This window comes from Rhamphochromis longiceps, linkage group LG19, assembly GCF_057381845.1.
Source record: "Rhamphochromis longiceps isolate RC_006_pf linkage group LG19, R_longiceps_female_GT1.1, whole genome shotgun sequence".
Lineage (NCBI taxonomy): Eukaryota > Metazoa > Chordata > Actinopteri > Cichliformes > Cichlidae > Rhamphochromis > Rhamphochromis longiceps.
The window spans coordinates 10,585,018-10,605,148 of record NC_140575.1 but is presented as its reverse complement, the minus strand read 5'-3'; the positions used below and the strand labels follow the sequence as shown (position 1 = coordinate 10,605,148).

Sequence of the window (20,131 nt, the reverse complement as noted above, 5' to 3'; positions counted from 1 at the left end):
CAACAGGAAATAGAAACATATTTTTATTTTCCTTCTTTTTCTCTGCTCATGTTCAAAGACTGATTCAAGTTGAGTACATTTATTAGAGTAGAAATAGAAACTGAAGTAAAGTTTGTATTATCATTTGGTAACATTATTTATTATTACATTAATACATATATATCACAAACCCAAAACCCTGGATGACCAGCGAGGTCCGATCACTCCTCAAAGTCCATGACGCCACCTTCAGGTCAGGCGACAGAGCTCTGTACAGGGCTGCTCGAGCTGACCTGAAAAGGGGAATTTAAAAAGCCGAGACAGACCACAAAATAAACATCGAGTCCCAGCTGTCCAGCAACAACACACGGGAGGTGTGGCAGGGCATACAAGACAATACACCACAGCGGCTACACTGTGAAAGCAGAAAACCTGAGTGTGCAGCTGGCAGAGGAAATAAACGGCTTCTTCACCTGCTTTGAAACACCAAAACAGCAGCACTCATCTGCTTCAGCCCTGCTCCCATCCTCATCCTCACCTGGTTCCTGCACCACTCAACTCACTGTAATGGAGCACAATGTCAGACGATTCCTGAGGGTCCTCAGGAGGTACAAGCTGAACTCCAACCTGCTGCTGACCTTCTACCACTCGTCCATTGAGAGCCTGCTAACATACTGTATGACAGCAGCTGCACTAAGGCAGACAGAGTGAGGCTTCAGAGTGTAGTCAAGTCAGCACAGAACATCATTGGCTGCCCTCTCCCCTCTCTGATGGACATTTATTCCTCCCGCTGCCTCAGCAGAGCAACAAACATCATCAAGGACAGCTCCCACCCTGGTTTTAACCTGTTCAGCCTGCTTCCCTCAGGGAAGCGCTGCAGGTGCATCAGCACAAAGACCCACAGACTCAAGAACATTTTCTTCACAAAGGCCACAACCACCCTGAACTCACACATGCACCGATAACACATCCCCACCCCCCATTTCATTTCATTTATATATTTAATCTGTTAATACTGTTCATATTTGTACACACGCGTACAAATGTGTGTTTTTAGAGTAAAGCCAGTTTTGGAAAATCATTCAAACTGTTTCCACTGAAAGAAAATCGTCTCCACAGTTTGTCTGTTCTTCACAGCTCCTGCTGTATGGCTTAAAAAAGATCTCTTATTAAGCTGTTGAACTGTCAGCAGTCAGTGCTGGAAAATATTAGAGTCAAAACGTCTTACTGATTTTACCGATTCTATTTCACATTTTGTATTTTACATGCTATATTTACAGATTCTGTTTTATGAATTCTACTTATTGATTGCATCTACTAATTCTAATTATAGTGAGACTGCAACTAAAGATTATTTTGGTGGTCGACTGATCTGCCAATCCTTCTTTGATTAGTTGATTATTCAGCGATTCTGTCAGTAACTCTCATCTGTCCTTCCTGTGGACATAGCTCCTATTCTAGGCTCCAGGACCTCTCCTGCTCAGGTCTGCCCACAGCAAATTAAAATAATGACCCAGGAGACATATGAATTTGAAAAGACTCTCATGTATTTTTAACATTACTCACTTGGACTGTCAGAATAAAATGAAATAAAATATCGGGTGATATAAATTAAAGTGATAGTATTTAGACCAAAAGTAATGTGCGAATAGAAAAGTAAAATTTCAAATAAAGCTTCAAATTAAATCAAGAAGCTTTTATTTTCCAGTCCAAAATAACATGTTTCCAAACGTATGGATGATTTAGTTCTGGCCATTTACCATATACCATATACCATATATCTTTATTATAAGGTGTCTTTAAAGGATATCTAAGATGAGCCTTGTCCTGCTGTCTGATGGTCATTTTCCTCATCTGGTTGGTTGTCATAAATCAGTTCTTCTGCTTTGGTGTTGAAGCTCTTTGGTCCTTCTGCAGTTTGACAGAAACTACAACGCTGGCTCAGAAGATGGAAAAACCTTTTCTGGTCTGATGAGTCTCAATTTCTGCTGCGACATTCAGATGGTAAGGTCAGAGTTTGAAAGCATGGATCCATCCCGCCTCAGACAGTTTTCTTCAACAATGGTGAAATAATTAACTGAGGTTTGGTGTCAAACACAAGCAATGTTTCCTCTAATGTTTCACGTGTCTGAGCGAGCACACAAACTCCCTAAGCGTCCCTTGGACCACTGTGAGCAACAGCAGACATGTGCACTGTGGTCACGCCAGCATCAAATCCATCCAAGTTACATGGTTTAAAAATAATCAAAATACAGCATTTATATTTATGTTACACTACTTTTAATTAACTGCTTTAGCCCACTTACAATGAAAATAAAAATAAAAAATCTTGTTCATGACCTGTAGCATGTTAACACTATTGGAAGTAAAAATAACTTGAACTCTAATTTTAAAAACACAACTTTATTTTTTCTTCTTTTTTCTTCTTCTATAAAGCTCTGACTTGTATTATGAGTCTGAGGTCTGGGAGAGAGTCTGTAACTCTCTGTCTGCCAAATACAGTAAATAATGACCAATACTGCTGGCAATTCAATCAATCAATCAAAGCTTTATTCGTCACATGCAGGTTGCCCTGCAGTGAAATGGGACCCCCCCGACCTTACACACACAACACAGACATTACATGGGAATACAAGTCGGAGAGCGGTAGCGTTACCGAAATGTACACTACAATGGGAAAGTACAAGAGGAAAAAAAGAGACCTCTACTCATGCTGTGCTTCCATGGTAGGACAGCAATTAATTACATACAGTGGCTTGCAAAAGTATTCGGCCCCCTTGAACTTTCCCACATTTTGTCACATTACAGCCACAAACATGAATCAATTTCATTGGAATTCCACGTGAACGACCAACACAACGTGGTGTACACGTGAGAAGTGGAATGAAAATCATACATGATTCCAAACATTTTTTACTAATAAAAAACTGCAAAGTGGGGTGTGCGTAATTATTCAGCCCCCTTTGGTCTGAGTGCAGTCAGTTGCCCATAGACATTGCCTGATGAGTGCTAATGACTAAATAGAGTGCACCTGGTTTGTAAAAGTGCTGCAACTTCAGTGGTGTGGAACTGGTTTAGCTTTCGTCTGTCAGATACACAACAAAGCACTATTTTTGGTAGAGCATGCTAGCGGGCCGTCGTTATTACCGTGTTGTTTGGAAAATACGGCAAACTTAAAATCAATCCTTTGATTTTTCTGAAAGTCGACAGTGCCCCTTATAATCCCGTGTGCCTTATGTATGAACTCTGGTTGTGTTTACTGACCTCGAAACGATTTTATGTACACGGCGCTCGAAAATCTGTCAAATGCTTTAGTACGACTTTGCTAAGCTACGAAGCCGCACCACTTGATGGATTGTCGGAGCATTACGGCTATCGTAGGCAGGAGCCTCGCGGAGTGATACGTACTGTGCTTCAACATAATATTACCGTATTGTGTGTGTGTAACCTCTTTAAGTTTTGTGGATATTTAGTGTGAATGCTTGAAAAGCATTCACAGTATTGTTCTTCTATTCTTTATTATTATTTTTTCACATTCCGTATATTTTTTGGACTATCTCCTTCAAAACCGTTCAACTTAGAAAAACCATTCAAACACCGTTAGATTCCTCTTCTTTTGGACATGTGTGCTTGTATTTTTCTCATTTATATTTTTAAAGTTATTCAACTTTTTTCAACAAAAATTTCCCATGTATTTCAATGGAGAGACCCTTTAAATTTTCATTCAACTTACTCCTCTTTAAACTGTATCTACTTCCACATACATTGACGTAGGGCCTCCATTCAAACTTTAAAACGAAGCCAAGACTATTCAACTTGTATTTATCTTTTCAATATCTATTATACTTTTTCTTCAGTTCCAGTTTAAGTTTCATGCTTTTTTTCAGCCGTTTCAGAGTTTATAATGGGTGTGTATGGGACGGAATGTTGGGGCTAGAGTGAGACAGCTCAACTGCTAGAGTGAGAGGAGGGGGGAATTAATCGTAAAATCTTTTCTTAAAACTGCTGCTGTGTCCGCAGCGTTTGCTCTACAGGTATGATTTTACCCTCAAAACGTAGCCATTGCTGTCTTCTTTCATCCAATGTGTTTATTATTGTAATAGGTGTTATGGTTCTTTCATAAATGTCACCAATGCACAGCCTTCTCCCTCCAACTCTTCCATAGACTCTAATGTTAAAAGGGCTCAGAAACTTTGTCTGAAAATCAGAAGCACAGGCTGTCTTTACACTGTCACCACGTCCATATAATAAATGGTAAATGGCCTGTATTTGTATAGCGCTTTTACTCTTCCCCCCTAGGGACCCCAAGGCGCTTTACACACCCAGTCATCCACCCATTCACACACTGGTGGAGGCAGCTACAGTTGTAGCCACAGCCGCCCTGGGGCAGACTGACAGAAGTGAGGCTGCCATATGGCGCCATCGGCCCTTCTGGCCCACACCAGTAGGTGGTAGGTGAAGTGTCTTGCCCAAGGACACAACGACCGAGACTGTCCGAGCTGGGGCTCGAACCGGCAACCTTCCGATTACCAGGCAAACTCCCAACTCTTGAGCCACGATCGCCCCGAACTCCACAAGCATGAAAACTGAGAATTTGGTAGACTGGACATTGCTGGTGCACACCGTGAAATAATTTTGTCAATACGACTTGTACTTTTCATTTGGGAACGATTTGTTTTGGGCAGAGTTTTCTGTTCATTTTAAGCAGCAGAGTGAGGTGCATGTCTGTGTGCGTGTGTATGGAGCCATTGGGTGCAGTCACTATAGCAACTAGGCTCACACCTGCCTGCTTAACGAGCTCTCTCTCACTCTGCCAAGATTCATCTTAAACACTTCTCTTTCAACTGCTGCTGTGTCCACAGAGTTTGCTCTACAGCCATCATTTTACCCTCAAAACGTTGCCATCGTTGTTCTCTTTCCAACACCGTGTCTTTCAAAGCTCAGAGATGTAAACCTATAAAACTGTGTGGATCCAAGTGGAGGGACCACATTTTAGTCATTCAGTGATTCAAAGAATATGACATTTTAATATTCATTCAGATAAATTTCCTTTTCTCATTTCTTAGGTTTTTCTAATTTACATTTTAAACATTTTCAGCTATTTTCCAACTTCTTCTTTGTGAACATCAACTTTCAAAAGTTCTGCACTTTTGTTTCCAGGTACTCTGTATTTTCCAGCTCATTCAACATTTTTAGCTTAATATTCAGTCATTAATTCATTTCAGTGCATACATTCAGATTCAAGCATTTACACTGCAGTTTCTTCAGAAAATTCACACAGTATACATGGTTATGCTGAGGATATGTCGGCCAGTTTCCACTGGAAATGCCTTTTGGTTAAACTGTCAGCAAGGAATTTGCAGTGTTACATTTTTATATAACTTTAATGCACATAAAAAACAGCTGCTTGTTTAAGTGAAAATACATTGATGGGGTTTTTTGCACTAATAAAGTTGTGGAGTTGTAAAGTATTTTGTCTAGTGTCAATTATATCGTTATCGCAAATTTTCAAATATATATCGTGATAAATATTTTTGGTCATATCACCCTGCTCTAGGAGGAACAACACCATGAAGTCCAAAGAACACACCAGACAGGTCAGGGATAAAGTTATTGAAAAATTTAAAGCATGCTTAGGCTACAATAAGATTTCCCAAGCCTTGAACATCCCACGGAGCACTGTTCAAGCCATCATTCAGAAATGGAAGGAGTATGGCACAACTGTAAACCTACCAAGACAAGGCCGTCCACCTAAACTCACAGGCCGAACAAGGAGAACGCTGATCAGAAATGCAGCCAAGAGGCCCATGGTGACTCTGGACGAGCTGTAGAGATCTACAGCTCAGGTGGGGGAATCTGTCCATAGGACAACTATTAGTCGTGCACTGCACAAATTTGGCCTTTATGGAAGAGTGGCAAGAAGAAAGCCATTGTTAACTAGGGCTGCCACAAACGATTATTTTGATAGTCGACTAGTCACCGATTATTTTTGCGATTAGTCGACTAATCAGATCATCATCCATTGGACGTAAAACTACAGCTTATTGCACCAGCAGCATCTGCTCTTATATAGCTATCATTAGCTTACAGCTTTAAGTGTTTAAGGTATGTGCTAACTAAAAATAAAGACAAGATGATAGTTTATTAAATTTTAATGAAATGCAGATTGTTTTGGTGAAGTTTAATAAACTCCTTGCTATCTAAAATATAACAGGACACCGGAGTAAATTCTGGAGCATCTCACACTTCTGATAATCAGCTGTCTGCTTGACGTTTATTCAGCTGTGTAAAAGCTATAACTTTAACCTCAGCCAAACCGATTTACTCAGGAACAAATAAAACACTGAAAAAAGACAAACAATAACATTTTAAGTTATCTAAGTGACTTAAACCCCGAGGCTTTCATTATTATATCTGGAGACTTTAATCATGCCACACTGGATTCTACTCTGGCTGCTTTTCACCAGTTTGTGAATTGTCCCACAAGGAGCAACAGGACAATTGACCTACTGTATGCCAATGTGAGAGATGCATACAGAGCCACCCCCCACTAGGGAAGTCAGACCACAACCTGGTTTACCTACAGCCACAATACACACCCCTCGTCCAAAGGCAGCCTGTCACAACGCGCTCCATCCGGAGATGGACCCCAGAAAAGGAGGATGCTCTCAGAGACTGCTATGACACCACAGACTGGGATGTGCTTCTGAGCCCACATGGTGAAGACATAGTCTTACAGACTACCTCAACTTTTGTGTGGACACGGTCGCCCCTGCTAAGACGGTACGGTGTTATCCTAATAACAAACCGTGGGTAACACAGGAAGTCAAAGCTGTCCTCAACATGAAGAAGAAGGCTTTCAGGAGCAAAGTGAAAGAGGAGATGAAAGCAGCACAGCAGGAGGTGAAACGCTGCCTGAGGGAAGCAAAGGACACCTACAGGAGGAAGGTGGAGCAGAAGTTGGAGAGGAACAATATGAGGGAGGTCTGGAATGGTGTGAAAACCATCACAGGCCACAACACCAAGAAAAGCACAGTGGGGGGGACTGTGGAGAAGGCAAACGAACTCAACAACTTCTTCAACAGGTTTGACCAGCCCACAACCCCCCCACCCTCACCTTTACTACAGAGTCCTCTCCCCACTCTCCTACCTCCCTCGCTTCCCCCCCTTCCTGACACTAAGACACCCCCCTCCTCCAATCCCTCTCTCAGCAGCAAGACATCTTCTCCATCCCCCTCCTCCCAAACATCTCCCCGTGTCACAGTGGATCAGGTCAGGAGACAACTGAGGAAGCTTCGCCCCAGAAAGGCAGCAGGCCCAGACAAGGTGTGTCCTAGGATGCTAAAGGCATGTGCTGCTGAACTTGGGGAGCCGCTACAACGAGTCTTCAACCTCAGTCTGCGACTGGAGAGAGTCCCCGCCCTATGGAAGACATCCTGCATCGTCCCGGTCCCCAAAAGGAACCGGCCCAATGAGCTGAATGACTTCCGACCGGTGGCACTGACGTCACATCTTATGAAGACTCTAGAGCGGCTCTTCCTCAACCTCCTCCGACCACAGGTACAACATGCCCAGGACCCACTACAGTTTGCATACAAGGCGGGTGTCGGAGTGGAGGATGCCATCCTACACAGAGCCCACTCACACCTGGATGGGGGAAAAGGCACGGTCAGGATCCTGTTTCTTGACTTTTCCAGTGCCTTTAATACCATCCGGCCCTGTATGCTTCAGGAAAAACTGAACAGGATGGAGGTGGACCCCTGCCTGGTGGCTTGGATCTCCGACTACCTCACCGACAGACCACAGTACGTCAGGCTGAAGGACATCACGTCGGACACTGTGGTCAGCAGCACAGGAGCACCACAGGGAACTGTGCTGTCCCCTCTTCTCTTCACCCTGTACACCTCTGACTTCTGCTACAACTCTGAATTATGCCATATTCAGAAGTTTGCACATGACACAGCCATCATGGGGTGTATCTGGGATGATCAGGAAGACGAGTACAGAAGTCTGGTGAGGGACTTTGTCGCATGGAGTCACACAAACCACCTGCAACTCAACACCTCAAAGACTAAGGAACTGGTTGTGGACTTCGGGAGGTCCAGAGAAGGTCCACTGCCGGTTCAGATAGAGGGGGAGGAGGTGGAGGTGGTCAACAAGTACAAGTACCTCGGGCTGTGGGTGGACAATAAACTGGACTGGTCATGCAACACAGAGCACCTGTATAAAAAATCCCAAAGCCGACTGTACTTCCTCAGGAGGCTGAGGTCTTTTAACATCTGCAGGAAGCTCCTGAGGATGTTTTACCAGTCAGTGGTTGCTGGAGTACTTTTCTATGCTGTGGTGTGCTGGGGGAGCAGCACAGCAAAGAGGGACTCATCCAGGCTGGAGAAACTGATCAGGAAGGCTAGCTCTGTGGTCGGCATGAACCTGGACACTCTGGTGACAGTGGCAGAGAAAAGGACACTAAAAAAACTGCTGGACATTATGAACAATGCTGGGCATCCTCTGCACACGGCCATTAACAACCAGAAGAGTCTGTTCAGTGACAGGTTGCTTCTCCCCAAGACAAGAACTAACAGACTTAAAAACTCCTTTGTCCCACACGCCATCAGACTGTTTAACTCCTCTCTGGAAGGGAGAGGGAGGGGAAACAGGAGGACAAAGGAGGGGGGAACAACTAAGCTGTAGTGCCTCTTCACTTCACTGTGCAATACCTTTAGTGCAATACTTTTGTTAATAGTCAATGGTGCAATAGACCTCAATACTTGAAATGTGCAATTCACTTGTATTTTTATTTTTATTCCTATTTATTCTATTTATCCCCTTCATATATTTTATTTATATTTGTCTCTGTATTTATATATGTGTGTGTATATATATATATAATATTCTGTAACTCTGTAACTTCTGTCGGTGCTGTGCTTTTGGAAACCGAATTTCCCAGAGGAACCCACCCGAGGGATTAATAAAGTTTTATCTTATCTTATCTTATATATCATGTTTAACCTGAGTAGTGAAAGACTGCGGTGGGTTTGAAAACGATTAGCCAGGAGTCCGGTGTTCTCACGGCTCTAGTGAGCCTTGCCCCGGCTCGCTATCAAGCTAGTGGGTAACAGACGTCTCTGAAAAGGTCGGAGCGCTTTTGAAAATATGTGGTGTCTTGATAAACTGAGCAGGTATTTGAGGTTTACACAGCTACATTCTCGCCTGAACATATGTTAAACGTTTATTTTGTGACCCAGAAAGAATAATAAGAGTAACATTAAAACTAACTAGCTGCTGCCATTGTTGGAAACTGAGCAGGGCCGCGCTATGAATTCTGGGACACAGCTTCTTCTTCGGGGTTTAATGGCAGCTGGCATCCTTGTACATGCAGTGCTACCATCTTCTGTTTCAGTCCGTTATTACACTCTTAAAACCTACTACTTATTCCTGCGTCTTTTGGGATCTTACAAAGCTTCAAACGACACGTCGACTGTTAAATCAGTCGTCGACGATTTTGATAGTCGACGTAATCATGACTAGTCGACGAATCGTGGCAGCCCTACTGTTAACAGCAAACCATAAGAAGTCCCATTTGCAGTTTGCCACAAGCCATGTGGGGGACACAGCAAACATGTGGAAGAAGGTGCTCTGGTCAGATGAGACCAAAATGGAACTTTTTGGCCATAATGCAAAACGCTATGTGTGGCAGAAAACTAACACTGCACATGACTCTGAACACACCATCCCCACTGTCAGATATGGGGGTGGCAGCATCATGCTCTGGGGGTGCTTCTCTTCAGCAGGGACAGGGAAGTTGGTCAGAGTTGATGGGAAGATGGATGGAGCCAAATACAGGGCAGTCTTGGAAGAAAACCTCTTGGAGTCTGCAAAAGACTTGAGACTGGGACAGAGCTCACCTTCCAGCAGGACAACGACCCTAAACATAAAGCCAGGGCAACAATGGAATGGTTTAAAACAAAACATATCCATGTGTTAGACTGGCCCAGTCAAAGTCCAGATCTAAATCCAATCGAAAATCTGTGGCAAGATCTGAAAACTGCTGTTCACAAACGCTGTCCATCTAATCTGACTGAGCTGGAGCTGTTTTGCAAAGAAGAATGAACAAAGATTTCAGTCTGTAGATGTGCAAAGCTGGTAGAGACAGACCCTAAAAGACTGGCAGCTGTAACTGCAGCAAAAGGTGGTTCTACAAAGTATTGACTCAGGGGGCTGAATAATTACGCACACTCCACTTTGCAGTTATTTATTTGTAAAAAATGTTTGGAATCATGTATGATTTTTGTTCCACTTCTCACGTGTGCACCACTTTGTGTTGGTCTTTCACGTGGAATTCCAATAAAATTGATTTTGGCTGTAATGTGACAAAATGTGGGAAAGTTCAAGGGGGCCGAATACTTTTGCAAGCCACTGTAGTTACTTCTTCAAAAAAGTAACTGAGTTATGCAAACAAAGTTTTTTGCAGCTGTTTACCTAAAAATGCAGCCAAGGCGCTTTTTAAAATAAACATTTCAAACGATTTACAGAACAATCAGCTGTTCTGCATCAAATCTGATGCCACACAAATTATTTGTGCCACTCCAAAAAATAATTTCTGTCCACTATGGGATGAAGGAGAACAACAGCCTGATACCTGCAGGCCTGACAACAGCAGATGTATCACTGCTGTAACACCTGTAACATTCAGCAGTCGCCTCATTGTTCTGACACACACAACAAAACTATTGACTACACTACACACTAACTACACAAGATTTGTGCTAAACGTCGCAATTTTTATAAAAACGCCATTTTTACCGTTTCCTCCCGCAGTAAATATAAACAACGACAGTATTCAGGAAGAAAACCAAACATTGCAGATATTTTTATCGTAACTCTGGTTTTACGTGGCCGATCAACACAATTTAAAAACTGGTATAAAGTCCACACTTTTCTGTCAATTGTTCCGTCTGTCCTGCTCACATCTCCAATGGTTGTACACGTTGTCATTAACAGAGGTGTGGACTCGAGTCACATGACTTGGACTCGAGTCAGACTCGAGTCATTAATTTTATGACTTTAGACTTGACTTGAAAAAATGTTCTAAGACTTGTGACTTGACTTGGACTTTTACACCAATGACTTGGGACTTGAATTGGACTTGAACCGGTTTACTTGAAAAGACTTGATATTTTACCCCAAATATAAAACTTAACATGCATATTATATGGAGATTGAAAATGTGACGTCATTCACGGGTAGAACCGCAAAGGATTCTGGGAACTCGTGGCAAGCGGTACTAGCGCACGCAGGCTTTCAATTGAAATCAGTCACACAGCGATAAAAAGAAACACAAAAATGTCAAGAAGCTGTTGTATTATTAACTGCAATAGCCGGTCGCATGACAGCCACGGGAAGCCGACGGGTAAAGAGATCGGTTGTTATCGGATTACGTCGTTGAGGAGAAATTGTTCGAGCCATGTTTCCGAAGTAACAAAGAGGCGACTGGATTGCAGCCATTCAAAGATCAAATATAACGTCCCAGAACACTCCAGCTCACAGGTTAGTCTGCTCCAAGCATTTACACGAAGGTCAGTGTTTTTTAGTAGTTAATACGTCATTTTTCTTAACATAATTGGTGATATAGGTTACAAGCAAGTCTGGCGCTGAACAGAAATTGTCGCGCTATGCTCCTTTATTTATTGTGCATAAATAGTGAATTGTCCTGACACAATATTGCGTTTCGCTTCTGTTATTATGGTACATTGACAAAAACATATACTTTTATTCACAGGATAAAACAGGTTTTTTGTATCACTAATTGCCCAGTACGATTACAGCATCCAATATTATTGTCACTGCTACATTTCTGTGATGGGTACCAGAAATTATTTCCACTACTAATTAATTACCGTTGAGCTCAAAGGTCCTATTAATAAACGGTTAACGAATGTGTATTTATGAAGACGATTTGTGAGACTGGTAAACTTATGATACGTACGACGGTCTTTCGTTCTACACGGTGCATTTCAAGGTCCTGCACCCATCCGTCGGTAAACTGTACCTGGGCTTGTTGCAGTGACCGGAAGTTACTAAACTTCATGAGTGTATGCGCTCACTCCAAGAACCGTATGATTATAAATATGCATATAAATATGCTAAGATGAGATAGCTGACTTCATCTAACTAGCAAATGTTTTCCAGGCTACGTTGGTGATTCAGTTTTTTTTAATATGTATGATATTTTTGTCATGCGATTTTAAAGCCGGTCCTACAACCCCATCCAAGAATAACATGCAGCTTATCTCAGAACTGTCGGTGAAAATTATTCTTGGAGCTAGGTTTAATTGAGCTGCATTTTAAAGAGGTGCAATTTCACAATTTGTGTATATTTTCTAAGTTCACTATTTTGTCATGTGTTGAGAAAAACACAGATTAAAAAATTACATGGTCTAATATTTACATTTAGCATAACTGCAACATTATTTTTTCGTTGTTTTTTTTTAAAGACTCGAAAGGACTTGAAATTCAAAGTTTCAGACTTGTGACTTGACTCGGACTTTTACACCAGTGACTTGAGACTCGACTCTGACTTGCCTGACATTACTTGAGACTTGACTTGAGACTTGAGGATAAAGACTTGAGACTTACTTGAGACTTGCAAAACAATGACTTGGTCCCACCTCTGGTCATTAACGTGGCTTCACTCCACATCAGCCGCTTTGCTAACTAAAACACCGGTGTCGGCACATAAGGACGCTGTCATAGCCTGACAACCACGTTGATTAGCTGCGTATATACGAATGTGAATCGCATCATTGGCTGGACTATGGAATAAGGTGGCATCGTTCTGATCCCATACGGGAGCAGCCAGTCACTCACTGACTCACACTGAAGAACAGAATTGTGAACGTATTAATTTTAATTTCAATTCAGGTTAGATTTATTTTTTTGTGCGCAACACAGATTTTCTGTGCGCAGAGACCGTGCCAGCAGTGCGCAATTGCGCACACGCGCCACTTAGAGGGAACATTGAACACAAGGCCCGGGGACCAGAACTGGCCCATCACAGAGTTTTGCAAAGTGTGAGTACAGTAACACATAACCGCAATACAGCAACGCAGTACAAAAGCTGCAGTGTTTATTTTAATTTCCATGTGAGCTTTAAGAGCAGCAGCCTGAACCAAGAAAAGGAAAATGATTAAAGTGTAGTTTCTGATTTAATTTACAGATAAATAGAGTTTGTGTCTGCCCCACTGAGCTGCAGAGCAGACTGGCTCAGGCACACGCGCCGATTTAAATCCTGAGATTATTTTAGAAAACTCATTTATGATGCTGCAGATTAATGAAAATTAACTCTGCGTCCTGAGATGTTTTATGATCTGCTGTTACAATAATAATGAAAAGAAACCTCAGTGTTTCCACTGTCTGAGGAGACTGCTGTGACTTATTATGGTGACTCGTTTCTATTTGGCTCATTTTCCATCAGTAGACACAGCTGGTCAGTCTGTCTCTGTAGCACACAAACACAGACAGCAGGGGGCGCCACTTCTCTTAAATCACCTGAGGACTCAGTTTGGTCTCAAAGAAGAAAACATACAAATTACTTTACTGATCAACTTTGGTTTTATTGTCTTTCTAAAAAGTCCTAAAATAATAGAAAAAAAAAAAACCCCCCCAAAAAAGATGCCATCAGGTTAGGACACACCTCCTTCCTGAACAAGGTCATCCAACATGGCTGCTTCAGTCTGACACCCTATCCCCAACACACCAAACAGGAAGTAATAAAAACAAAAAACAACCCAAAAAAAGCATGAAAAGCAGAAAATAAGGAACAAAAGCTCCGCCCATTTGGACTGACGGGTCTGATTGGTCCAGAGCGAGCAGTAAATGACAGGTTAATAAAACAAACCCCACACCTCATCTAAAAACGGAGAAAATTAAAGAGAAACACATTATACAATAAAAAAAAATTACATTATAAAGCCTGTGGGGCGGGGCCTGAAACTGGAGGGGCAGAGCCCTGAATCTAAAGAGGAAGGGCCAGAAGGTCTCAGGAGGCCAAAGGCTTGTTGGCATTCAGTGGAGAGGACGAATCCTGTAGGAGAAGAAAAACACAGTGAGACTGTCCCACCTGAGCAGGTGAGTGCAGATGTGGCCAGGTGTATGTAATTGGAGTCATGCAGTGTCATTAGTACAACTTCCTTAATGCCTCTAAAATCATCACATCCACTCAGACCAAAATCAGTCACATGAGTAGCATGAGCTGACACGGGAACCGTAAAAAACGGAGGTCACATGACCCAGACAGGTATGTGTGCTGCCAAGCATGCTGGGATTTGTGTCCTCACCTCCTTGGTCTGCTTGGCGGTGACCTCATCCTCCTCAGTGGGACACACCTCCATCTTCTCCTCCATCCTGTCGTCCTCGCTCGCTCCTGCCCCCACCTCCATGCCGTGCTCCGCCTCCCACTCCTGCAGCACCTCGTCCAGGTTAAACCTGCGTCTGTAGTTTACTAGGAAGTTCTTCACCTGCACCACCGACTTGTTACCAATCACATCTGAGATGGCTTGGAAGTCCCGCCCATACTTCCTGATGGCTGTGTAGGATTGGACGGGAGGGAGACAGTCATCGACCAATCACTGACTGAGAAGTCTGACAGCAGCCTTCATAGAAGGCTCGAGTTCACATGTCCGCACCTTGATAGGTTATCCAGTTATGATTTTACATGTCTGATCAATCAACCCTGACGCTGATAAACAGATGCTTTAAAAAGATGAGAACATCTGTCAGGTGACTTGTTTCAGGTGTTACCTTGGACGGCGAGCAGCTGCTCCTCTGTGGTCCAACGGTTATTGAACTTCTGGTTCACCTGAAACATAAAGAAACATTAGCATCCAGGAACACCAGCAACTGAAAGAGCGCGCTCTTTCAGTTGCTGTGAGTGTATCCTCACTGATTTTCTCTGTGATTTCGATGCTCAGTGAGCGCGCTCAGTGACTTTATTAGTTTGAATAAAGTGATCTGAATCGATCGTCGAAATCACAGAGAAAAATCAGTGAGGATACACTCACTGTGCTGTACTGCATTTGTGTGTTTTTGAACTGCATTTGTGTATTTCTATATTGCGGTTATGTGTTACTGTACTGCGTTGCTGTATTGCGCTGCCATGTTGCTGTATTGCGCTGGCATGTTGCTGTGTTATCGCGTTGCCGCGGTTACCTCGGGCAGCCTGAACTCGTCCAGCCCCGAGCTGAGTTTCTCCTTCAGCACGCTGTTGGTCTGTTTGATGGTCTGAATCTGAAACAGAGACTGAGGCTCAGAAACAGGAATGTGATCAAGGTGAATGCAGGTATCCACGCTGTGCAGATGATCAGGCGTGAAGCAGTTTACCTGTTGCAGCTCGTACAGGTGACCTTTTGTTTAGGTTAGGTTTGTTTGTATTGGCGATAAACGCCATTACCTGACCAGCCCTCTGACTATTTTCAGTCCCTCTGTAGATTTCTGGCGATGGTTGCACCTCCCCGTTCTAGCGTTTCTGTGACCATGGACTCACCTGTCTCTTGATGGAGACGAGCTGCGAGTCGAGCTGTCTGATGAGTCCCTGAGGCGTTGAGGACGACAGAGAAACAACGTCCTGATGGTTCAGAAACATCCCTCTGGGGGGGCGCTTCTTCATCCGCTGGGACGCCTTCCCACCTGTCTGCAGGTGAACAGAGAGAGAGGCAGCCGCCGTCACCCATCTAACAGACAGGTACGAACATACAGGCTACGGTCTGAGGGTTGCTAAGGTGTTCTTACCTTCAGACCAGAAACTGGTTTCACCTCTGACCTCTCTGAACCTGAGCTCACCTGAAAAGAGTCACACGGGTAAACAACAGCAACAAACAGGTAAACAAACAAGCAAACAAACAAACAAGTAAACACTGAACTTTGTACCTCCTTCTTGTCTTCTTTATTTACGTCCAACTCAGAGTCACTCGGAGGATTTCCATTACCGTCCTCGACTTCATCGTCACTGAAACAGACATTTATATTTACACTCATCGGCCAATCGGGTAGCACCCACACCTGCGCAGGTATCTGCTCACCTGTCGTCTCGCTCTCGTTTGTGTTTCCGAGTCTGGCGGTCCATCAGGCTGGTTTTACTGCGACTCTTCTTCCAAGAGTAATAAAACCGAACCAGGCTGGGCATCGACTTATCAGGTAACTACAGACAGACACAACAAGGAGCTACTGGTCAAACTGGGAGCACTGGTCACAGAGGGAGACTACGACTGCGAGCACTGGTCACAGAGGGAGACTACGACTGCGAGCACTGGTCACAGAGGGAGACTACGACTGCGAGCACTGGTCACAGAGGGAGACTACGACTGCGAGCACTGGTCACAGAGGGAGACTACGACTGAGAGCACTGGTCAAAGGGGGGAAAATGACTGGGAGCACTGGGAGCAGAGAGAGACTAGGACTGGGAGCACTGGTCAAAGGGGGGAAAATGACTGGGAGCACTGGGAGCAGAGAGAGACTAGGACTGGGAGCACTGGTACCATCTGCTGAATGCGGTGGAAGCTCTTCCCGTGGAAGCTGAAGGCCTGCTCGAACAACACGCGGTCCTCCACCGTCCACTCATCGGGGAACGGAGTGAAGTTTGGCAGGTCGGCTAGAGACTTCTCGATGTTGTGTTTGTGCCAGAAGAGCATGCCCAGCGCCTGTGACAGGTGAGACAGGTAAAATGTGGACATTGTAAATACTGAAGGACATTTGGTGTGATGATCTATACGGTCCCTGCAAACGCTGAGCACTTCCTGTGTGTTCAGGCCCTCTAACAGCTGAACATGTGATAGTGGCGTGAAGGCAGTGAGTTTAAAAACACAGGAACTTCAGGTCCACCTGTCTGATATTCCTGAGAGAACTTGAACTTTATTTTACCATCCTGAAAGTGAAGCAAAGTTCTGCAGAGCACTTTGAATTAACAAAGAAAAGCAGATCCGACACTCGGGTCACTGAGTGTGACATCGGTTTGTGCACATGCTCAGATAGTCACATGTTCGCTGCTAAAGCAGGCGCCCTGTTAAAGATGTAATTTATACGTTTTTTTCTCCAAGCCCCTCACCAACTGCAGTCCAACGTGGAGAAGGAGCAGGAAGCCAAAGAGGAGAGAGAAAGGGGCAGCACCACATGATTAGCAGCGACTGAACCTCCAAAATAACACTGTGTTCATAAGTACACCTGTTACTGACTGAGGATGGCAGCGTGAACCAACGTCTAAATATGGCGGCACAAGAGGAATTAAAATAAAAAAAGTGACCAAGTTGTGAACAATTACCTGCTCCATGTTGTAGCCATGCTTCTCTTTGGCGATGGCGATGTACTCGTCCACTGCAACAGAGAAAAAAAAAAAAAAAAAAAAAAAAAACACCCACAAAACGCCATCAGACTCTCATCAGTGCACCATGTTCTCAGGTCAATGAGCCATTTCTTACACTGTGTTTGATTCAGGCAGCTGTTGGGGATCCAAACCAACATCCCCAGGTTCTCCCGGAGATGAGCCGCCCGGGCTACATCTGGAATCACACACACACGTTAATGAGATTATTAATTAATTAGAATGGTTCTCACATCACATTCAATAACTCGATGAGGGATTCATGCTGTAACGGTGCTGGTAGAACGCTGGAGCTGATCAGAAGTTTATCAATAAACTAACTTTGAAAATGGAGCAGCTCCTTCAGAGCCACCAGCCACACCTGTGCAGGCAGAGCTGCTCACCTGTACGACTTTTCAGGTGGTTGTGTGAAGAAGGGTTCAGACTCAGCATCACTGTGAGGATCAACATGAAGTTTAACTCAGAGCTGTTGCTGTGACCAGTTTTCAGGAATCTGGTCAGATTCTGCAGCGATTATTGATGACTGTTATCTGATTATTGAATATTGTCGGTGCGTGAAGTTTGTGACTAAAGTTGAATGTTCTGACTGTGAGGAGGAGCATCGAGCTGCTTCTGCTAAGGAAACAAAAGCTCCTGAAACACAAACGAACCCAGAACCAGAGCCGGACACACATGTGGAGGTGGAACCGGCACGCGGGGACCGGAACCAGCGCCGCGAACTTTACAGCTGGTATTGTTCGAGGCTACTACTCCGCTGCGAGGCTCCCGAGCCAGCCGCAATCTTACCCGGGTCAAAGTCGGGAACCACGGCCTGGTACTGCGGTCCGACCCGCATCCCTCCTCCACCTGCGCGCGCACACACATACACACAGTACTCAGTACAGTACTCAGATTAGTCTCAGCAGCGGCGGCGATGATCGAGGCTACCCACCATGCTCGTCGTCGCTGCTCGAGCCTGAACTTCCTTCTTCCCAGCAGCTGTTGGTACTGGGTCCATTACCGGACAGACTCTTTCCGCCGACGGGCCCTCCTCCCGGGGCTCGGCCTCTCCTCTTGCCCGAAGCCTCTGGGTTCCTCTCCAGCATCGCGGGCATACTAGCAGCTAGCTCAGGCTAACTGTTAGCTTGTTAGCTCAGCCGCTCCACTAACCGAACCGAGCCGCCTGTCGGCCCGGAGCAGAGCGAGAGTCCGGGCCGGGCAGCCGGGGAACGGTTCGGGTTGAAACAGGAACTGTGCTGTGGAAGGTTCCGAGGAAAGAATCGATCCGCTGCAGCTAGGAGAGGCTAACGGCTAACAGCTCACCGAAGAGTCCGAAAAGTTCCGGAACAAAGAGCCCAAACCAGACGAAGCCGGATTAGATCGGAACCGTACAGGGATCCCGACCCGGAGCCGGACCCAGAGCCGAACCCGCTCCGATCAGCTGATACAAACCAACGAGAGCGATCAGAGAGGCGCGTGCAGGCGGCTCGGTGTGTGTGTGTGTGTGTGTGAGAGAGAAAGAGAGAGAGAGAGAGCTGCCATCACAGGACATCCGGAACAGCCCTGATCACTGATCAATATTCTGCACAGCTGACCCATAACCGAAAGATCACCGAGCAGTACTCTGGGCAGTATTGATCAGTTTTTAATGATCGCGGTCGATTTCCGCAAGCACCCTGCAATCAGTCAGATGTTTAAATTAAACATTCACAGCAAATCACAGATTGATCAATAATATCCCGTGGGATAATTAAACTCGTTACCACGGAGATTCAATCCACTTGATCTTTCGGATCGTCAATTTAATCCCTTCACTGCTTTAATCCAATTGATTTTTTTTAATCCGTAACAGTTCAGTATCTTATTCAGTATCACGGGAATCTGTCAAAGTTTATCTAGGTGGGAATCCTTTCTTTCTCGGTTCATCGTGACACAAAAACAAACTCAGTTAATTTTAAACTCAAATTCACGATGTTGATTCAAGAAATGTCAAAAAGCCATCAGAGAGGTCAATGAAACAACGATAAAACCTTCAGTCAGAGCTGCTCGATGGTCTGATATTGCCTTCCTGTGCTGTTTATTATTGTGATTATGGTGAGAAACCAAGCAGGCTTTTAGCACACCAACTGAAACCTTCAAAGTATTGATTCCTCTGGCAATCTCGTTTTTAAACCAGTAGCTATTAAAATATTTGTAGAAATGTTTACTCTTCTCTTTATCAGTCTAAATCATTGTCAGAATGACTTTCCTTCAAAATCTTCATATTCCTTCATAGGCTTGATGCACCTCTCAGTCTAGAGCACATTTTCCTTTGAATTAAATCCATGCAAAGTCATGAGGCTCCAGGCCCTGATGGGTTTCCTATTGAGATATATATATATATATATATATATATATATATATATATATATATATATATATATATATATATATATATATATATATATATATTTATTTTTTTTTTTTTTAAATATTTAATAATAACTGCCTCCTCTCTGGAACATGGTTCCCTGCCTCCTACATTAACCCGTCTCCAGGCCCCTCTTCTGTGGAACCAGCTTCCAGTTTGGAATCAGGAGACAGACACTATCTCTACTTTTAAGATTAGGCTTCAAACTTTCCTTTTTGCTAAAGCATATAGTTAGGGCTGGACCAGGTGACCCCGAATCCTCCCTAATGCTGGGCTTATGCTGGGCAGACACTGTGCGATTTTTTTCAGTCGCGCGATTCAGCTCCTGCTCAAACTGTACGGTTGACTCGCAGGGGTTAGAAGTTCATAGGTCACGATGCAGGGTCTCACAC

At 44.1% G+C, this 20,131-nt stretch overlaps 1 protein-coding gene across 1 annotated transcript; it reads right to left on the bottom strand.

Moving 5' to 3' along the window:
• Positions 1–13,571: 13,571 nt before the first annotated feature.
• On the bottom strand, positions 13,572–18,840 carry rcor1 (REST corepressor 1). Its single transcript, XM_085390677.1, has 13 exons — positions 18,282–18,840; positions 18,137–18,196; positions 17,448–17,528; positions 17,291–17,343; positions 16,512–16,673; positions 16,056–16,174; positions 15,904–15,982; positions 15,766–15,816; positions 15,521–15,667; positions 15,187–15,264; positions 14,779–14,836; positions 14,316–14,563; positions 13,572–14,062 (listed from the first exon to the last, which is right to left on the bottom strand). The coding sequence occupies exons 1-13, from the start codon at positions 18,442–18,444 to the stop codon at positions 14,018–14,020; spliced, it is 1,344 nt and encodes a 447-aa protein (XP_085246803.1). The 5' UTR covers positions 18,445–18,840; the 3' UTR covers positions 13,572–14,017.
• Positions 18,841–20,131: the final 1,291 nt, after the last annotated feature.

Excerpts from the sequence above, each read along its gene's own strand:
- rcor1 (XM_085390677.1), bottom strand. The coding sequence starts at position 18,444 with ATGCCCGCGATGCTGGAGAGGAACCCAGAGGCTTCGGGCAAGAGGAGA. Across the intron at positions 18,197-18,281 it reads GAGCAGCGACGACGAGCATG|GTGGAGGAGGGATGCGGGTC; the intron begins GTGGGTAGCCTC and ends GTGCGCGCGCAG. Across the intron at positions 15,265-15,520 it reads TCGTCTCCATCAAGAGACAG|ATTCAGACCATCAAACAGAC; the intron begins GTGAGTCCATGG and ends TCTCTGTTTCAG.